The 19,985-nt window shown below is 30.7% G+C and overlaps 3 protein-coding genes and 1 pseudogene across 3 annotated transcripts; 2 read left to right on the top strand and 2 right to left on the bottom strand.

The window, feature by feature from the left end:
- On the top strand, window positions 10,417-13,027 carry LOC104730636 (ABC transporter G family member 9). The gene is made up of 4 exons (XM_010449836.2): window positions 10,417-10,818; window positions 10,977-11,781; window positions 11,879-12,210; window positions 12,297-13,027. The coding sequence occupies exons 1-4, from the start codon at window positions 10,705-10,707 to the stop codon at window positions 12,960-12,962; spliced, it is 1,917 nt and encodes a 638-aa protein (XP_010448138.1). The 5' UTR covers window positions 10,417-10,704; the 3' UTR covers window positions 12,963-13,027.
- LOC109128168 lies at window positions 14,611-14,817 on the bottom strand (annotated as a pseudogene).
- LOC104730638 (NAC domain-containing protein 72) lies at window positions 16,531-18,099 on the top strand. Its single transcript, XM_010449838.1, has 3 exons — window positions 16,531-16,890; window positions 17,021-17,289; window positions 17,372-18,099. Exons 1-3 carry the CDS (start codon window positions 16,710-16,712, stop codon window positions 17,825-17,827), a joined length of 906 nt encoding a protein of 301 aa, XP_010448140.1. The 5' UTR covers window positions 16,531-16,709; the 3' UTR covers window positions 17,828-18,099.
- LOC104730639 lies at window positions 18,175-19,491 on the bottom strand. Its single transcript, XM_010449839.1, has 3 exons — window positions 19,227-19,491; window positions 18,781-19,117; window positions 18,175-18,645 (listed from the first exon to the last, which is right to left on the bottom strand). The coding sequence occupies exons 1-3, from the start codon at window positions 19,450-19,452 to the stop codon at window positions 18,201-18,203; spliced, it is 1,008 nt and encodes a 335-aa protein (XP_010448141.1). The 5' UTR covers window positions 19,453-19,491; the 3' UTR covers window positions 18,175-18,200.

The raw sequence follows: 19,985 nt of genomic DNA on the forward strand, positions 1-19,985 counted from the left end.
AAAAATTATTGAGATTGAAGAATTCATATAATTTTATAAGAAAACTAATTTAGTTTGTCACTTAAAAAGTAATATTTTTTATTTTGAAATATTATGTGTAAGTGTTGAGTTTATATCAACAAACAACCAAATCATGTGAATTTTGATTCAGCCACTTGGTATTCCTTTTATTTTAGGTTATAAAAAATTAAAATATTTATTTATAATTAAAGACATGTAACTCCATTTAACTCAAATGTAACTCCTATCCAATAATTGTACATTAATTCATTCCTCCTACTAACTTATTATCTTTCAAGAGAAATTATTTTTGGTTAAATTTTAATATTTTTTATTTATTTTGGTTGGCTAAACTTATATTCATATTTTGGTTGGCTAAATTAATATATTTCTCATGTAAAATTATTGTTTATAATATATTTCTCATTTCAAAGTTTAAAGCAATATATCATATATATAAAAGTAAGGTTTTGGTCTCTCCTTATTGGTTGATTTTCATTTAATGTTTTCTAATTTTTTTTATTTTTATTTGCTTTCTAATTGCTTTAAACAATATTTAAGATCCAATAAACACAATACATTTAACTCACACATTAAAATAAAATTATAACTGAAAATAAAATAAATTATGCATTAATCATATTCTACCACTCAATTTTATTCAAACACAATAAATTACTATTGTAACTCCATAGTTCTAAATGTAACTTCCATCATTTCTTATCATATAAATAAGCATTCTCTCAATCTATCATTCTCTCATATTGACATTCTTTTACTATCTCATTTTCACATTCTCTCATTCTCTTCTACAATACCTCAAATCATTTTTCGTTTTTTTGTTATTTTTGATTTCTTATTTTTGTTGTATGGGTTTTAAAAAAAAAATGAAATATCATTGTAAATTGTTAATGCTAAATTTTAATTTTAGAGACTACATGATATATATTTTACATTGTTTTTATTTTAAAAGATTTATCTCCTTTATCTAATTTGGATTATTATCTTATAAGTAATCATTCTCTCTTCCTCTCCCACCAATATCAAATGTTGTTATATCTCATATGTGTTGTAAGAGTTTGATTCTATATTTTAATTTAGAAAGTATTATATATATATAGATATTACATTGTTCTATTTTTTAAAGATTCATCTCCATTATCTAATTTGGATTACCATCTTATAGTAAACATTCTCTCCTCCTCTCCTACCAATATCAAATGTTGTTATATCTCATATGTGTTGTAACTTGTAAGAGTTTGATTCTATATTTTAATGTAGAAAGTATTATATATATTTAACATTGTTTTCAATTTTTATTTTATTTATATAAAAAAATATTTCTTTTATATTTCTTGCCTTTCTAATCTATTCATATTTATTTTTTAAATTTGCATAGTTAAATTTAAATTCACATATGTTGGTTTTAACAAAACAATCAACTTTATTTGAGAATTAGATGTTCCTATTCATTTTTAAACGATCAATGTGTAACATATAAGCATTTTGTCTTGCAATCACAAGTTCCATTTCCATTGCTTAACTCCATGGTTAAACTATAATATATGTTGTCCTATTTGTAGGAATAACAACATACTTATTTAATTTATTTAAAAGAGCAGATGATTAAACGAAATAAACATTTCTCCAAATTTTATAATTCAATCAGTGAGTGTACTTATTACTTTGAAAAACTTTTACATTGAAGTTCATAAAATCATATAAGAAAACTAAAATACTATATCACTTCAAATTTGGAAGGAAACACTTGGTATTCCTTTTTAAAAAAGTCAAGACACATATAAAAATTTCTTAATATTTAACTCACTTTAAAGGCATAAAAGGTCATTTAACTCAAAAATAACGTCTATCCAATAATTCCATACATTCCTCCCACAACCAAAAAAAAATATATATATATATATATATATGTTCAAGATTGTATTTAAATATTACATAATTTTTTAGTTAGCTAAATTTATAGTCACATATATACAATATATATACATAAGAATTTATATTACTTATTAACACCATAATTCGACCCATTATTTGCTTAACTCAATATTGGTTTCAAAGCCAACTAAAGAAAAACAGAAACGATCTTATTGATATTAGACCAAAACATGGGCATACAAACATAATCACTTACACGGAAGATATTTTTAAAAAATAACTTATTATTGCAACATCAACGTATGAAGGGTTTACATAAGCAGTTAATTAGAAAATCTATAATACAATAAATGTATTGGAAACAATATCAGTCAATGATAAGATTGGATCCTCAAAAGCAAGAAACAACATCTTCATAATTCATAAAAAGTAAACGCCACAATTATACACATCTGAACGAAATGGTATAAACATATAGTGTATAAATAAAAGTGACGGCAAAGCCCGTATATGCCTAATTAAAATGAAATAATACAAAAGAGAAAACGAAAAAGATCAAAAAAAAAAACAAGAAAGTGCCAACTACACCACGACCCACGCGTTGCGTGGGGAAGCACCTAGTAGGTAATATAAAAATGAGTTTGGAAAAAGAAAAAAAGCATAATTTAGAGTTTTTTTTTTAAGAACAATTCTTCTAAACATTTCAGTAATTTATATTACTGAAATTACTGTTGGGTTTTAAACGGCCCAAGGAAAAAAATTCTGTCAAGACCAAACGTACCAATAATTAGAAAGAGAAAGTTTCTCTGAAAGCAATTGGTGAAGACGCATGCGGTTCTTCATCCTTCCTCTATCAGTCAAAGCAAGGCTCATCAGTCATCAAGGTTGATCAGGTTCTTACAATTTTATTATTCTCTTGTTTTTGTGTATGTTATTAAAGTTTTGAATCCAAGTGTATTTTTAATTGTTTAGTTTTCTGTAAATTGTTTGTCCAACAAAAAAAAAAAAAAAAAAAAGTTTTATGTAAATTGTTCTCAAACTATAACTATGAGAAACTGAATGACTCAGTGACTTCAACATCTTGATTTTTATTGTTTTCGCAGAATATCATTGTCACCATCACAACTCTTATTTTCTACGATTATTGATCTAGAATACCAAGTCTAGTAAATGATTAAAATTAAATATAAACTTTTTCTTGCAAATCCGATTATGGGTTCTAGGCATAATATTAAAGTGATGCTCGATTTTGTTAAAACTATTCTGATAATAGATGATTTGAATGACCTTTCTAATACACTTTTTTTTTGCCGTCAAATATACTCTCTTACATTGGAAAGAAAGACAAAATCAGTTTCTTTTTTGTCATGTTAATAAGTTAGACAAAAAGCTAAGCAATATGGATCTAGGCAAGAGAAGCATATGCAAGCACCTGCCATTCCATAGAAATAAGAGGTTAGTAATTTAATCCTCGTAACTTCTCATTTGAAAACTAATCAGAATAGATTTGAATTAATACTAAATAAACTTAGACAAAGTAATTTTTGAAAATATAACTCCTACATGTTTTGGGACAATTTCAGCATTGATTGTTTGATTCTCTAGATTTTCCTTGTTAAATCTGTCAAGAGCACCATCAACCTGTTTTAGAAAATTTCCAGAAAACAATTTTAACATTAATTAGTGTATCTCTAATCATAAGTTAGAGTAAACACATTATTATGCAAATGATATACAGCGGCTAGGTTGCTAGCTATAAAAAAAAGTAAGAAACAAAAAAAAAATGCTTAAATCAAACCTTGTGAACCTTATAGTTATATGTACACTGTAGATGGTATCCTTTTCAACATAGAGAATTGATTGAAAATAGCTTCCAAGTTCCAACTATGATCATGATAGCATGCATCTGCCATTGCCTCTTAAATCTGTAATCAAAGAGAAACTTGCAAATCAGAAACATAATTCTTCTCAATTATTTTCCAATCGAGTTTAATCACAAATCTCTCTAATTCTTTGACATTTTTTTCTTCACTCCATCCTAAAATTGAGAAGTTGTGAACAGACATATAGAAGATTAAAACAAAAAACATTTAAAATAAAATTTGTTTCATCTATTATGCTGTTTTTTTAACTTAAATTTCTTACACATAAATGATGTATTCTCACATCATCATCATCGAGTATCATCTTCAAGGTTTCTTCTAAGAAAGTTGTATATTGCCTCAAACTGGGTACAATCTTCACTTGTATATTCCAAATCATTGTTTGCAGCCATTTTTTTTGTTTTTTTTTTGGAAAAATTTGTAATTTTAGATGGTTTGCAGTATTCGAGATGAGTTACACCTTCATTACGTCTACTATATTTATAGTTGTAGGGCATGTTTACAAAATTATTTTCTAGTATTTAAGATTTAATCATACGTCTACAATTATAATTGGTAAGTTGCTAAAATTTTATATATAAGAATATTTCGAAATCGTTTAGAATATGGTAACTATCCAAATTTATGTGTAAATTGTCAACGATGATATTTTATTAAAGGAATAATTTTTATTTTTTTTTGGACAAAGGAATAATTTTTTTAAGGAAAGATATTATAATATTGTAATCTCCTAATCGTAACAATATAGTTTGAATTGTTATATGTTACATTAAAGGTTGACATGCTAAATACGTGGGTAGATTTGTGGGAAGATTTGTTTAAATTTAGGAAATATACACTTTAATATCGTGCAATCATATTGTTTGGTTACAGTTTTTATTTGTTCTCTTTAAGTTCATCTACACTAAAATATCAATTAATACCTGTTTTGGCTCTGATTTTTTGGCTAACTGTAATCCATTTAATATATGTTTGGCATTTCATGTAATAATTTTTTAGTCTATGTTACTTACCAAGTTGTTTTTAGTGGATGATCGCATGCTCAATTCTTACGTTTCACCTGCGAATCCCCCACCTTTGATTTCGTAAGTGGAGGTTACATTTCCTTCATACTTTGTCATCTTTGATTTTCCCATTATGTTTAGGTTCTATTAGGTTTAGGATTTTTTTATATTTAATTATGTTTCTAAGGGCATTAACTACTAAATGATATAAACCCACACATATCTCAACTATTTTAAAAATTGGCAATGGTTGATTGTATTGATTTGAATGTTTACTAATATTTTAATATATATTGACATATATGCATTATGAGATAAATCAATGATCCAACCACATTATTATGACCAACAATTATGAAATAAAACAAATGTTATAAGGTTTTATAGTAAAATCTCGCTTATTTTAGGGATGTTATTGGATTATAATTTATAAAGATTTTTGAAGAGTTCAACAAAATCATTAAAAATGGATAAGTGAAAGATTGTTAGAAAGTTTTGTTGATTAGTTTTCTAAAATCTTAACATTTTTCTCTCTCTCTCAGGCGATAACCCCAAAGAGACGGTTGAAGAAAGAAACTCACCAAGATTTCAAATCACCACCGTTTGCTCCTTTGTAACAATGGTGTGGAAAGATTTGAGTCTAACAACTGTAGTTTGTGTTACCGTCTCAATAATGGCACCATCTCCGGCTTGTGTGATGTTTCATTACACCCAGAATGCACTGGGGTTTTCGTATTTGTGTTGGAAAAGGATTGCCTCATATCATCTTTGTCGCGGTTGGGTTCCTACTCAAACTCACGTCTTCCTTCTCTCCTTCGGTGAGAGTATATTTCTGACCTTATTCAAGCCCCAACCCAAGAGTAATTGTGTTCCATCTCCCATTGATGGTAGTCGTTTCATAACCGATATAAGGTTTCTTCCATCTTTTAGAATTCTTAGAAAAGAACAAATTAGGATATGGGATCCGAGAGTTAATGTTGGTGATTCTGTAGTTTTGGTTATGGGTTTGTGGCTGCATCAATTTGGCTATGGTTTTAATGGCATTTGGAAATTCAAGGAGGTTTTCATCGATTATAGACGACAAAATATGATTATTGGTCAGATTTGGAATTTGAGGAATGCATCAACAATGTTTAGATGGGAACCTCTTGTCATGATCGGGTCACAGGAAATTTGTTCTGTATTTGATGATGTTCATGTTACGTTGTTGGTCGAAGTTGCACAGGAGATGGGGACGACCCAATTTTCTCTCGTGGCAGTGATATTACATTTGCAAAGTCAAAAACTTGTGACTATTCAAATCCTTCGATGCTTGGGTGTTGGTGATATTTATGGCCGAAATGTGGGATTAAACAAAACACTATGGTCCTCCCTAGTGAGTTTTGGAGATTTTCTGAAGTTTAGCCAGAAGCTTTTCTCAAAGGATATTACGGTGGAGATTACTACTATATTGAGGATGTTTGTGATTATGTTGAAGGAAACTACAACGTCAAGATATGTAAGAAAGACTTTGGTACGAAAGCGTTGGTACCATTATGTCTATATTTTGGAGTTATGTTTGGACACATCGGGTTTACCGTTATGGTTCGCAAAAATAAAGTTCAGCCACAAGATGCTGCATGCTTATCGTAACAGAGAGAAATCAAATATGAAGTTGGACAATAACCGATTTTATGGTTGGTTAGCGAGTAAGGCTACTATTCGGAAAGCATCATCAATCTCCCTTATGTTGTATTTTTCTCATTGTATGGCACATACATGTGTATGTAAAATGTGTTACAGTAATTCTATAATGTCGTTGTAATTATTCTTTGAAACTAGGATTTATTCCGTGGTATACCACGGGTCCATTTCTTTTATTTTTTGTTTGTTTTATAAATCAACTAGATTTATAACCCGCGCGTTACGCGGGACTATATTTTATTATTATTAATGCAACCTGTTGAATATAATTATAATTATTAATATTAAAAATATAAATCTATATAGATGTCAAAAATATTTTATTAATCGATATCTAACTTATCTATTTTGTTTAACATTTTTTACAATTATTTTTTTCTTTATTTTTTTATATACACTTGTCATCTTTTTCAAATACTGCTTTTCACATTCTATTATCTCACTTACAATATATTGACTATAAAAACATATCATAACTATTTTTCATCTTTTTCATCTTCCAATATTCGTTTGTTTTTATCGGTTGAATGATCATTACTTACGAACATAGACGTAAAAAAATCTTAGAAAATATACCCACTCTTTGTCACAAATTTCTTTAACAATGTTTTACTACACGTAACAATTTATTTCTAGTAATAAATCTCATAATTGGACTTTTTTCTATCCATAAATACCATATTATAACATCAAATATTACATTTTATCTTAACTGTTTGACAAAAAAAAATTATGTTCATATATATAATTTTTTTTACTTTTAAAATATGTATAGTCTACTCTCTATCCATGTAATGTTCTTTTATTTGTATTCTCCTAAATCTACTAACTCTAAAGATTACTTTAACTTTTAAAAATGTATTTTTTTCTAAAAATAGAACTCTTTTAAAGTTTTAATTAAAATTCTACAATCTACCACTACTATTATGATTGTTTTTATTACAACTAACTTTCTCAAATTTCTTCTTAGTTTTTTTTACTATATTTTCTGCATGTGTGATGTTCAGAATATGCTTTCATTAATATTTTTTTAATTTCATGTAACATTATATAATTCTCTTAAATATATATATATTATTTTAATTTTTGAGCACTTGATTAATATTTTTTTCTTTTTTGGATATACCTTTGTTTAACAAATTTCACCATTTTAAAATTTTGAAAACGATATATAACATAGATCGCTCAAACTATTTTAATTATATATATTATTTTGAATTCTAAATAATAATATACACCAAATCCTTCTGGTTTTAATTGAATATACAATTTAGCACTAACAAACATAGTCTCAAGTTTTACATACATATATATAGATATATTATTGATTATATTATACTTTAACTGAAAATAATATTATATACAGACTTTTAATTAATAAAATTAATTTATAATTTAAAAGCAAGAATTGAATAACCTCTTGATCTTAAAAAACCTTTAAATTTTTGTGTTTGATTTCTAAAAAAAATCTTTTTTTCTTTATCTTAATAATTGTAACTCTTGAAAGTAATTGTTATTCAATTAAATAGATAATAGCTTTATTTTTCCCCTATTTCTCGCCTTTTACAAATATTTACACATTTTTTATGTGGTATGATAGAAATATCTAATTTTATATTTATGTAATCTCTATTCATATTTTACTTTGATATTTTTTTTGTTGTATTTTTTTCATTTTGTTTTTAATTTATATTTTAGTTTAAATTATTATAAATTGTTGTTTTTATAATAATTAAAAATGAGTGAATTAATTGATACATTTACTTTAGATTTTATGTTCTATTGATGATATGAATTAATTTGTAAGTGATGAGGTGGAGAAAGGAGAAGAGAGAAAAGCCAACTTTATATATATAGATAACCCCGTGCATTCCAATAAATTAACAGTTAAATATTTATAACAAACAGATCAAAATTTAAGTTATATTTATGTGTTAGTTTTGTTTAGTGTAAGATTATATAATTGTATTTGACTGTTAATTATAAGATTTAACTCACAGTTTACCGCAAAATAATTTGTTCTCTACATTATCATAAATTACTCAATTTAATATATCTAATATTCTAATATTGATAATGTTAGCAAAATAATGAAAAGATAAATTATCTGTGTAACACCAAATTAAAGATAATTAAATTTATATTTATATTGATCCAAATCATTCGCACAATATAATTTCATTGCGTGTTATTTTAACTTTTAATTGTAAATATTCATTTTATATTAAAATAACTCAAATGTAAAATAATATATATCTGGAAATACTTGTTTGGTTACAAAAATCCTAAAACAATTTTTAAAATATATATCCGTTTATAAAAATTCAAATCACATCATATGCTGAAAAAAAAACTAAAATTTTATTAACTTTATTTATTAAATATTAATTCAAATAATTAAATATAAGATTAAATATAAGTGAAAGGAGAATTCTATTTTAATATAACATATTGCTTTAAATTAGGTAGATAGATTTTAGGAAATTAGTATTATCAAATAAGTAAATATTTGTGTTTGGTTGTAAGGATTGTAGAGAATTTAGTTCGGACTTGTTTGGATACAAAGATAAGAGAAGATGACACAAAAATGTACTTCAAAAATGTTAAGATAGATTAATGGAAATCTGATTTGCCAAAAAAAACAAAAAGTTTTCTAAAATCTTGTAAAGTGCTCCAAACAATCAATGTATTTTTGTGATATTTTCCTTGACTTTATTTTGTAAAGAAAGTGTCTAAAATCATGAACCAATAACTTAATAATTGAATTTATTAACAATCATAAAGTCTTTTGTTTTAATTAAATAACACAAAAAATTTAATGACTTTATAACAGTCTGAATCCAATAACCCAAATTTGTTAAGATTTTAAATGACTTTTTACAAATCACAAACTAATAACACTAAACTTTAACAGAGTTTAACAAAATCTTGATCTAATAACAATAGATTCTACATAACATTTAAAATCTTTTTAAAAAAATTGTTATATGCGTACTTCAGTAAAATTATGAGTATATATTTTTCACATTTTTATTTGAATTTTTCGTATATATATTAATTAAGATTCTTATCAATTCTTCTCAAATCCTCTAGAATCTTTAAAACTTATTAAAATCCAAATCCACAAACTATTTTGAATAACCATAGATTTTAAAGTATATTTTTAAATTATCAGTTCAATAACAGTAGATTTTAATGAACTTTTTAAAATTTATGATTCAATAACATAAGATTAGTAAATTTTACACAAATCACTTAAAATGTCAAGTTGAATACACCCCCACTCCCCAATTATTTACTGAACTAGATATATGTATTGATTTAAAACCTAATTTAATACTATTGTTATGATTTTATCTTGTTATTAAAAAAATAAAAAAGAATAGCAAATTTCAGATTGATTTGTGATTAATATTTTTATTTTATTTCTATGGAAATTGATATGATTTATGGTAAAATTATTTCAAATCCCACCTAAAACCATGAGATTTGGATTTCTGTATGTTTAACTAAACAAATCTTCTCAGATCTTCCAGAATCTTTAAAATTTATTAAAATCTAAATCCACAAACTGTTTTGAATAACTATAGATTTTAAAGTATATTTTTAAATTATCAGTTTAATAACAGTGGATTTTAATGAACTTTTTAAAATTTATGATTGAATAATATAAGAGTCGTAAATTTTACACAAATCACTTAAAATTTCAAGTTGAATACACCTCCACTCCCCAGTTACTGAACCATATATATGTATTGATTTAAAACGTAATTTAATACTATTGTTTTGACTTTATCTTGTTATTAAAAAAAAGAAAAAAAAGAATAGCAAATCTCAGATTGATTTGTGATTAATATTTTTATTTTATTTCTCAGGGAGTCGAAACAAACATCCCACAATAAAAGCGTGTGCTTGGTAACAGAAGCATTCTCTAAAGAATCTTCCTTCTATATATCCTTAAAACTCTCTCTCACTTGCCTTACGTGAACCCTAATTTCTCTTTTATTTAGCAAAAACAATAAAAGAGTTTAAAGTCTTAGTTTTGTCTTCCGTCTCTAGAACTTCCAAAACCCAACAAAATTAAATACTTTCATCAGTTTTTCTCCTGCACGTACGATTCAGTTTTCTGAATACTTTCCTTAATCAGTAGAGAAGAACAAATATATTGATTTCGTTTCTATTGTTTCAGCTTCGTAGTTGCCTGCGACTAAGGGTTTATAAATCGATCCTTGTTGGGAATGGATAATCAAGAGGTTTCTATGGATATTGAAGCCCCCATCGAGAAGACCAACGATGATCGACCCCTTCCTTTTTCAATCTTTAAGAAGTCTAATAATCCTGTTACTCTAAAGGTATGTTTTCTTTTTAATTATGATAGATACATGGAGAACAAACAATGGTTCATTAGGTTAAAAAGTGTTGATTTGTCCATTAATAGTATGAGAAATAGCGTGTTCGTGTGTTGAGACTGATCTTTTTATTCAATCTTGTTCTTGATGTATTGGATCAGTTTGAGAATCTTGTGTACACGGTGAAGTTGAAGGAGCCAAATGGCTGGTTCCGAACCAACGACAAAACCGAGGAACGAACCATCTTGAAAGGCTTGACAGGGCTCGTCAAACCAGGAGAGATCCTGGCTATGCTGGGTCCCTCCGGGAGCGGCAAGACCAGCTTGTTGACGGCTCTCGGAGGACGGCTTGGGGAAGGGAAAGGGAAGCTCACAGGGAACATATCTTACAACAACAAGCCATTATCCAAAGCTGTGAAGCGAACTACCGGTTTCGTGACTCAAGACGATGCTCTTTACCCTCACTTGACTGTTACGGAAACTCTAGTGTTCACCGCGCTTCTTCGGCTTCCCAATTCTTTTAAACAACAAGAGAAGATCAACCAAGCTAAGGCAGTTATGACTGAATTGGGACTAGACAGATGTAAGGATACCATCATTGGAGGACCATTTTTGAGAGGTGTATCCGGTGGTGAGAGGAAAAGGGTTAGTATAGGGCAAGAGATTCTTGTAAACCCTAGTTTGCTCTTTCTTGATGAGCCTACTTCTGGTCTTGATTCTACCACGGCTCAAAAGATCGTATCAATTTTGTGGGAATTGGCTCGTGGTGGAAGAACGGTTGTGACCACAATTCATCAACCTTCTAGTAGGTTGTTCTATATGTTTGATAAGCTTCTACTCCTTTCAGAAGGTAATCCGGTCTACTTCGGTCTTGGATCCAATGCTATGGACTATTTCGCTAGCATTGGATACTCCCCGTCAGTTGAAAGGATTAACCCCTCGGACTTTCTCTTGGACATCGCAAACGGTAAGCCTCTCCTGGTGATATCTTGACGTCCAAGTACTCCGGCATATTATAGCTTTTGTATCTCCTTGTAAATCTCACATATATTATATACTTGTAGGTGTTGGATCAGATGAATCCCAAAGACCAGACGCTATGAAGGCAGATCTTGTTGCGCTTTACAAGACAAACTTGTTGGACAATGTTATCAGTGACCTTGAAAGACAAGATGATCTTGATAACAGACCAATAGAGAGTCCTCGTGGGGAGAAAAATCATTTTGGAGAGTGGCCAACGACGTGGTGGCAACAGTTTTGTGTTCTTTTGCAGAGAGGCCTTAAGCAAAGGCGTCATGATTCTTTCTCTGGCATAAAGATTGCTCAGATATTCATTGTCTCTACCCTATGTGGTCTCCTTTGGTGGCAAACGAAAATGTCTCGCTTGCAAGATCAGGTACTTATTAATTAACTAAGATACACATTCGTCTACGTCATTGTGTATATCTGTGAAGTGACCATACTTGTGGTTTATTGTTGCAGATAGGATTGTTATTCTTTATATCATCCTTCTGGGCATTCTTCCCTCTCTTCCAACAAATCTTTACATTTCCTCAAGAGCGAGCAATGCTCCAGAAAGAACGTTCCTCGGGCATGTACAGACTCTCGCCTTACTTCATGTCCCGAGTTGTCGGGGATCTACCAATGGAGCTTATTCTACCATGTTGTTTTCTCATAATCACATATTTTATGGCCGGTCTAAACCACAACCCCGTAAACTTTTTTCTGACCCTTTTGGTCCTCCTCGTCCATGTTCTTGTCTCCGGTGGGTTAGGGCTAGCCCTAGGCGCCCTAGTTATGGACCAGAAGTCAGCCACGACACTCGGGTCAGTCATAATGCTCACATTTTTGTTGGCAGGAGGATACTACGTGCAACATGTTCCGGTGTTTATCTCTTGGATTAAGTACGTATCAATAGGTTACTATACCTATAAACTACTGATATTGGGTCAATACACGGAGAATGAGTGGTATCCATGTGGCGAAAATGAGAAATTGAAGTGTCATGTTGGTGACTTTGAAGGTATCAAACATATAGGGTTTCATAGTGGATTGGTCTCTGCCGTAGCTTTGGCTGTGATGCTTGTTGGGTATAGAGTTATTGCTTATATCGCTTTGATGAGGATTGGTAAGACCAAATCTAACTGATACTCTTATTCTTCACTTTTTTAATTTGTTTTGGGTTGTAGAACTTTTTTGAGTACGTAAGAACGGATGTGTAACAACAATAATTTCTTATCACAATATTTTTTTTTTCGTTATAAATCAATTAAAATTTGAGAGATTGATTTGGTCCGGCTCAAGTGGTCCTCCTGATAAGTCAAATCTCGATTTATATCAGAATCTAAGTAGTAATGTGAAGAACATGCTATGTGTGTGTTCAAAGCCAATTTAATATTTGCTTGCTGGTATTCTGTTCCCAGTCCTTAACGCACTTTACACGTTGTCATTCCAAATTTAGTTTCATTTTCATACATTAAAGAAAATTTTAGCTCACGCGGTTTCATCTCTGCATTTTCTCAAAATACAAATCAAGAAATCGAATTTAAGCTGTTGACGGATTTGTGGTGCATAATAAACGTACTATGTTCCAGCGTTAGGAAGAGGCTTGAAAAACTTAGTAGCTGATAGTGATACCAATTGCAATTTTGCACTTACAGAATTTTGTATTAAAAAAAAAAAAATCTTTTTTTTTGGAAATTTATGCTTTAAAGTTTATTGGAAACTGTATGTTACAGTTTCTAACTTTTGGAAAATTGTGTTACAGTGAGAACATTTATTTAGTAAAAAAAAAGTCTAAGAATCATCAATCACTGTAGGAGAGTCATCACTTATTCATTTATGAGTAAATCCGAATTAATTATATAGTCCAGATTTTGCTTGACTCAATAATGTCGAATCAAAAAAATAAAAAATGTCGAATCAATTATGCATGTACACATGTAGAGTGCAAAGGCAATGCATTTAGAAAGCGCCATGCCTTTTTTGTTTCTTTTCTATTAACCTTCGTGATCACCTTATCTTTTTTAAAGCTTTTAACAATATCACTTTTTTTTTGTTAAAAAGTGATATTTGCCATAGGAAACCAATACTTTAGATATAGACCATATATATACGTGTAAAATTCACTATTAAATAGAAGCTTGCATGATATATATAATTCTACGACTTTATCCTAAAAGCTTATAATTTTTTCTTAATATTAAAATGTTGGTGGTTATTTTTAAAGATAATTAAAAATAATAAAGATAATAAAAAATAATATGTAGTATTTTGAAAACTTCACGATACTATTTAGTGTGTGAGTCTATCTTTGTGTTTTAGCTGTACTGAGAGTATATATGATATATCAATGTAGTAAAATTTTGGGTTCTTTCCGTAGGGAAGAAGCTTAGTACATGACTGATTACGATCAACCCATAAACAAATTTTGAAACAATTTTGATTGATCACTAAGACCGACCGCAACAACAGATCATAAACGACCATGATCTTTAAGAAAAATTGACCAATCATTCGATAGATCGAGACAAATCTAAAGATAAGTCCAATCTTTAAGATAGTTTTGATCTTTAAATAAATTTTGAGCATTCTAAGTCTTAAATAAGTTTTGAGCATTTGAAACCTAAAATTCATATGTCTCTAAATGTATATTAAACTGATTCAAATGTTATCACCAATGCTATTTTAGTCCAAAAATAGAAATTTCTGTCAATTAAGATATAATTTTGGAAAAAGTATTTAAAATAAAAAAGTATCAGAGAAGAATATTTGAACAAGTTAAATTAAGGTTTTTTTGTTTTTTACTTTATTTCCCCCCGGAAACTATATAACTACAATAATTATTTGTCAAGATCATAAGAATATTATACGCTAATTAAATAGCGATGGCCGAGTTTCTATCCAACACATTTTGCAGTTATGCAAATCGTTGAACCAAACTTGTCGTATCTTTTGCTAATAAGTCAGATATTATTATCTTATACAAGAAATAGGTGAGCATTCCCCTCTCTCTGTGAACAAGAATTCTCCACGTTCACTAAAATCTAAAATCCGAAAAGCAACCGATAACGAAATATAAAAAAGGAGAATAATTTAAAGAAAAGAAAAGAATTATCAAGAAGAAGAAGAAGAATCGAGTTCTTAGAATCGCGCGCGTCACATGTATTATATATAAAGGCTTCTCTGATCTGTCCAGCATGGTCCATTGTTTTCACTTGTCAACTTCTTAGGCCATTTATAGTATTTCTTGAGTGAACGAAACCCTAATTAATCCTTTTTATTATTTAAATATAAACTACAATATATAAAATATATTTAATGAAATAACTTACCAAAATAAAAAAACAATATATTAAAATAATACAATTTCTATTGTTCAATGTGTATATATATATATATATATCATTAAATTACTTTTTGTTCCATCCATTAGATTACTTTATAAAATCAAAATTTTCTATTAAAAAAATAGAAAACCTAACTATTTTTTCATAGGAATTAGTAACAAACTAATTATAAATGTTTTCTTAATAAAATTAAAATCATTCGTGAAAGATAGAGTTTAGCTGTTATGATGATTTTAAAGAAAAATTATCTTATTAAAAGAATGCCGAGAGACTACTTATACTAATTTTAATACTACACATATTTGTGGGACAATCTCGATATGGTCTACTAATTAAAAATGATCAAAAATTATAAATCTATAACGAAAACTATATATAAATGTATTAGTGTTCATCATAGCTTTATATACGTGTCTCATGTTAGCGTATCTTTTCGATATATTTAGTTAGAACTTTGTAGTTTGTACACTTGTTCAATATTTTCTGCTCTTTTATTATTACTTTTTTCTTCCTCTCTTTTGTCTCTTTTGATTCTTTTATTGAAGTCTTGCCTAACTCTCCCAACACGTGTACATTTCACACGAACGTGAAATTGCCTTCCACGCGTGTCTGACTAAAACATTTTTGTTCATAAAAACGTCTTATTACTATTAGTGCCCCCTCTTTTTTTTTTTCTTAACTCAAATAGCTTTTCTTTTATCTGTCACATAGTTAGTGCTTCTTCTTTTCTTTATCAGACTCCAATCCATTGTCACATAGTTGGGTGCTTCAGGACAAAAAAAGAAAATATCGAACTACTAGGCTAAATTATTTGGAGCATTTTGATAAAACAACACATCGTTGTTAGGCTTTTCAGAATTCTAGAAGAAAGGACAACTGGCTTGACACGTGTCGATAAACTTGCTTTGGCTTTTCCTGACGGTTCATGCACCCGAACCGGCACCAATTATATACAGTCGATTCATTGTCTTCGGTGATTTTCTCAGTGACAAGAACTTACTATAATTAGTATATTTTCACTGCTTTATTTATAAACTTTCAATGACACTGATGAAAAAATAAGAGAAAAAAAATTACTACAAGTCTACAACAATAGTAATTTCGAAATCTTACTACGATATCACTTAAGAGGAATTTTTACATACTACTCGTAATCAAAAAGGAAATCTTATACTACATGAGAAAACTTACAGTTGTGTATTCGCCACATTTATATCGCTTGGAAAATTATTTGTACAACACATTTATAAGGTCGGTCAGTTCATGTACGTGGCAGTATCTAAATGGTTAAAAGGGTCCACAAAGAAAAATCGTAATTAGATTTTTTAAGAACAGTAAGACAAGGACGACCGTACTTATCCCCTTGAAGAACCTTTGCCCTTTTCCATAGCCTATATAAATCAACCACTCACCATATTGTTCAAAAGATCGACTAACATAAAAAACATATAACTTCTTGGGTTTTTTAGAGTTCGAAACTTTGAAAATTTTTCTTTTTTTGTCATTGGTTGCTGTTGAATCGAAGTAGAAAGAGCAAAAGAAGAAAATGGGAGTTAGAGAGAAAGATCCGTTAGCCCAATTGAGTTTGCCTCCGGGTTTTAGATTTTATCCGACAGATGAAGAGCTTCTTGTTCAGTATCTTTGTCGGAAAGTTGCAGGCTATCATTTCTCTCTCCAGGTCATCGGAGACATCGATCTCTACAAGTTCGATCCTTGGGATTTGCCAAGTAAGCAAACAAAACAAAACAGTGTTTTTCTTACACTTCTTGGGTGTTGTTTTGCAAAAGATCTTACTTCCGGGTTCGAATCGAAAATATATTAAAACTAAAGGGGTTGCTATTGTAAATTTGTTTTCAGGTAAAGCCTTGTTTGGAGAAAAGGAATGGTATTTTTTCAGCCCAAGAGATCGGAAATATCCGAACGGGTCAAGACCCAATAGAGTAGCCGGGTCGGGTTATTGGAAAGCCACGGGTACCGACAAGATTATCACGTCGGATGGTCGCCGTGTCGGGATTAAAAAAGCTCTGGTTTTTTACGCCGGAAAAGCTCCCAAAGGCACCAAAACAAACTGGATTATGCACGAGTATCGCTTAATCGAGCATTCTCGTAGCCATGGAAGCTCCAAGGTAATAATAAAAATGATAACTTTATCAATTCCGATTAGATCAAAACTGTAACCAAATCGCTAATTTTGTTCTTTCGTTACAGTTGGATGATTGGGTGTTGTGTCGGATTTACAAGAAAACATCAGGATCTCAGAGACAAGCTGTTGCTGCTACTACTCCGGTTCAAGCTTGTCGTGAAGAGCATAGCACTAATGGGTCGTCTTCGTCTTCGTCGTCTCAGCTTGACGACGTTCTTGATTCGTTCCCGGAGATAAAAGACCAGTCTTTTCATTTGCCTCGGATGAATTCGCTTAGGACGCTTCTTAACGGGAACTTCGATTGGGCTAGCTTGGCAGGTCTTAACCCAATCCCGGAGCTAGCTCCGACCAACGGATTACCGAGTTACGGTGGTTACGACTCGTTTAGAGCGGCGGAGGGAGAGGCGGAGAGTGGTTTGAGGAACTCGCATGTGGATAACTCTGGCGGGTTGACTCAGAGTTTCGGGTACAGCTCGAGCGGGTTTGGTGTTTCGGGTCAAACATTCGAGTTTAGGCAGTGAGAGAGATGTAATTACTAATTACTGTGATTGGTGATTCATTCAGATGGGTTAAAAAAGTAAAAAGGTTAAAAAAAATCCTTGGGGATGTGGGTAGAGTACTGGCAATTGATGTAAATAAAATAGGGATTTATAATAGGCTTTTAACCGATTCGGTGAGGCTTAGTTTGATCCAACTTTTTTTGATGGGCTGCAAAAGTGTGTAATGTTTTCTCAGATTAGATTATTATTTCTCTAACGGAGAAAAAGAATAAAATGGTTACGATCGAATGTTATATATTCTTCACTATTCATGAACATATAAATTTTAGAAATTACACATTTGCTTGCTTTTTATTATTATTCTCCAAATGAAGTTAGGATGGATCATGGAACATCACTTCCTGCATATGATTCCGTATCCGGAAGACGCCCCACGAGTACAATCCAACAGTGTGTGTTCAGTCTCCAATTTGATCGAGCCACTTAAACCGGTAAAAATGCAACTCTTGCAGTCTTGAGAGAGCAAAGAAGATGTCCTAAAGTTATCCTCGCCGCCAACGACTGGCATTGCGACTCCAGGCTTAGCCGGGTTTTGGAAATCGGGCCTATAAGTGCGTCCCAAGATTCCATCGACTTTTGGTGATAAGTTGAAAAACCTGAACTGGACTTCGAGATGCGCAAAACAGTTATCCGAAGGTACTTTATAGCTGTGGATCTTATCGTCTTCTTTAGTCACGGGAACAACGTTAACCATGATCTCTGCTTTGTCTTTGATTGTCACCGTCACGATGTTCATCTTTGTCGCTCTCTCAATCTTGATGTCTTTTTCTGGCGAGTACCTAGTCAAAAGCGCATGTAGTTGGTGTAGGTTTAAAGATACAAATTCTCAATTAGTAAAAAGACTTCAAAAAATAAAAAATGCAAACTTCAAAATAGTTTTTAGAATATATGATATTTGGCATTTAGTCTATTACCACGTAGAGAGAATTTCCTCAGGGATAACTAAATCTTGGCCGCTGAAAGAGAATCTGAGATGGTCGATGCTGCTGTCCCAAGTGGCCACTTTGGTGGCCTCAAGGGAAAACTTATGAGAATTGAAGAGGAAGCCAAGAGCTTGGATCCAAGTGAAGTCTCTAGTGCGTCCAGCGGGTCTGTGGCCAGTGAACCTAGCATTGATCTGAAAGTCAGGGTCCGAGACAAGGCTAAAATGTTCATTGCTCTTTCCATGGAAGTAGAACACAATCCCATCACCACCTATGAACCTCGGGTCGTGACATGCCGATCCAGGTCTATAGCAGTTTGGACCCAACCCTATATATGCCAACCATGTTAAAAGAACAAAAGAAAAAAGAGAATACTTAATTTGAGCTTTAGATATAAAAAAAGCTTAATACAAAAAGTTTAAAGCATTTTTGCTTACTGCGGCACTCAAATTTGCAGAGGGGTTTACTACAGTCTACGTAACAGACTCTATTCATGGAGTTTGCGGCACCGGTGGTGGGACATTCTTCCGGACACATTATGTACTTTTGAAAGCATCGTTCATAAGGATTGCTGCAGTAAACTCCTCGTGACTTGGCTCCCAAGAAACATAACATAACCGCAAGAAAAAACAGCATTAGAGAAGAGGATTTTGAGATCTTCATTTTCTAGGTTTTCTATCCCTTGTTTACTATTCATCAATATAAAAAGAAAAGTGTTGATTTGTGAATTTATGGAGGTCACTGTGTGATTTTATTTAAAACAAATTATTTTAGTGCAAGTAGCAAGTTGCAAGATGGGAGTTGCCGGGTTTGTGTGCCTAATTTTGATATCACCCACACATGCACTCAACGTTCTTTGAAACAACTTGTATAAATTAATAGTTCTAAAGTTGAAATGTACATGAATAGAAAAATATGAAACTTCGAAAATAAATAAAAACGTATTCAGAAGTTACATTCACACGAGCGAGATCCACACCTCTCGGTCCTAACTATATATGAGCACTGCATCTTGTTAATCTGACTTTTGGAAATCTGTAAACATCAATAACAATATATATTTAATAGCCGGATCTTAGGTTATGATGAGTAATTAACCCTCTTCATATCCTAATTAAGCTGAGTTTTTAAGTTAGTGTGTTACAATTAAAGTACAATGTGGCTGACTGGCTGTAAATGATTACGGCCTATATGGG

Source organism: Camelina sativa, chromosome 12 (assembly GCF_000633955.1).
Source record: "Camelina sativa cultivar DH55 chromosome 12, Cs, whole genome shotgun sequence".
In the NCBI taxonomy this organism is placed as follows: Eukaryota; Viridiplantae; Streptophyta; class Magnoliopsida; order Brassicales; family Brassicaceae; genus Camelina; species Camelina sativa.